This window comes from Apaloderma vittatum, unplaced genomic scaffold, assembly GCF_000703405.1.
Source record: "Apaloderma vittatum isolate BGI_N311 unplaced genomic scaffold, ASM70340v1 scaffold30073, whole genome shotgun sequence".
NCBI classification, from domain to species: Eukaryota; Metazoa; Chordata; class Aves; order Trogoniformes; family Trogonidae; genus Apaloderma; species Apaloderma vittatum.
This window is the reverse complement of record NW_009707923.1, coordinates 1-654: the sequence shown is the minus strand read 5'-3', so window position 1 is coordinate 654 and position 654 is coordinate 1. Positions and strand designations below refer to the sequence as shown.

The 654-nt window shown below is 61.3% G+C and overlaps 1 protein-coding gene across 1 annotated transcript in view; it reads left to right on the top strand.

Moving 5' to 3' along the window:
• The window catches only part of LOC104271650 (proto-oncogene tyrosine-protein kinase LCK-like), a gene marked incomplete at its 5' end in the record, with an annotated part of 3,617 nt that extends 3,226 nt beyond the window's left edge, over positions 1 to 391 (top strand). Inside the window, one exon of the mRNA XM_009866379.1 lies at positions 201 to 391. Within this exon, the coding sequence (XP_009864681.1) occupies positions 201 to 391 (191 nt within the window). The remainder of the gene's footprint in view (positions 1 to 200) is intronic.
• Between the last annotated feature and the right edge of the window lie 263 nt (positions 392 to 654).

Below are 654 nucleotides of genomic sequence, written 5' to 3'. Positions count from 1 at the left end.
GCTCCCTTCCCTGCCAGCCCACGATGGTTTCAACCGCTTCCCCATGCACATGGCCAAGCCTCAGCCCCAAAGCCATCCAGTTTCAGAGGCGGCGAGGAGGAGGGGGGAAGAAAGCTTTCCCATGGGATTTGCTGATGTAGGGCGCTACCCGTGACATGGGGGTGACCCAACTTCAAGGCTGTGCGTGTTGTCCTTCGCAGGGATGACCAACCCCGAGGTGATACAGAACCTGGAGCGCGGTTACCGCATGCCGCAGCCGGACAACTGCCCGCAAGAGCTGTACGAACTGATGATGCAGTGCTGGAAGGAGAGACCTGAGGAACGTCCCACCTTCGAGTACATGAAGAGCGTGCTGGAGGATACCGAGGCCCGGTACCAGCAGCAGCCCTAAGGACGCCAGCGGTGGCTGGGACCCCCTTGTGTTGGGGTGCCCAGAAGCGCTTCCCCCTTGCACCAGGTCCGCACGGCCTCCACGCGCATCGCCCCAAAGCATTGGCGAACACTGCCCGGACCTCAGCAGTAAAGATTTGAAGCGCTTCAAATCTTTGAAGCAGCAGATTTCAACCCCCCCTCGATGGACGCCCAAAGCTGACACGTGACTCCAAAGAGCTGGCGCACCGGGGGGGCTTCAGTGGCGCCGTGCAGGACCCGCTG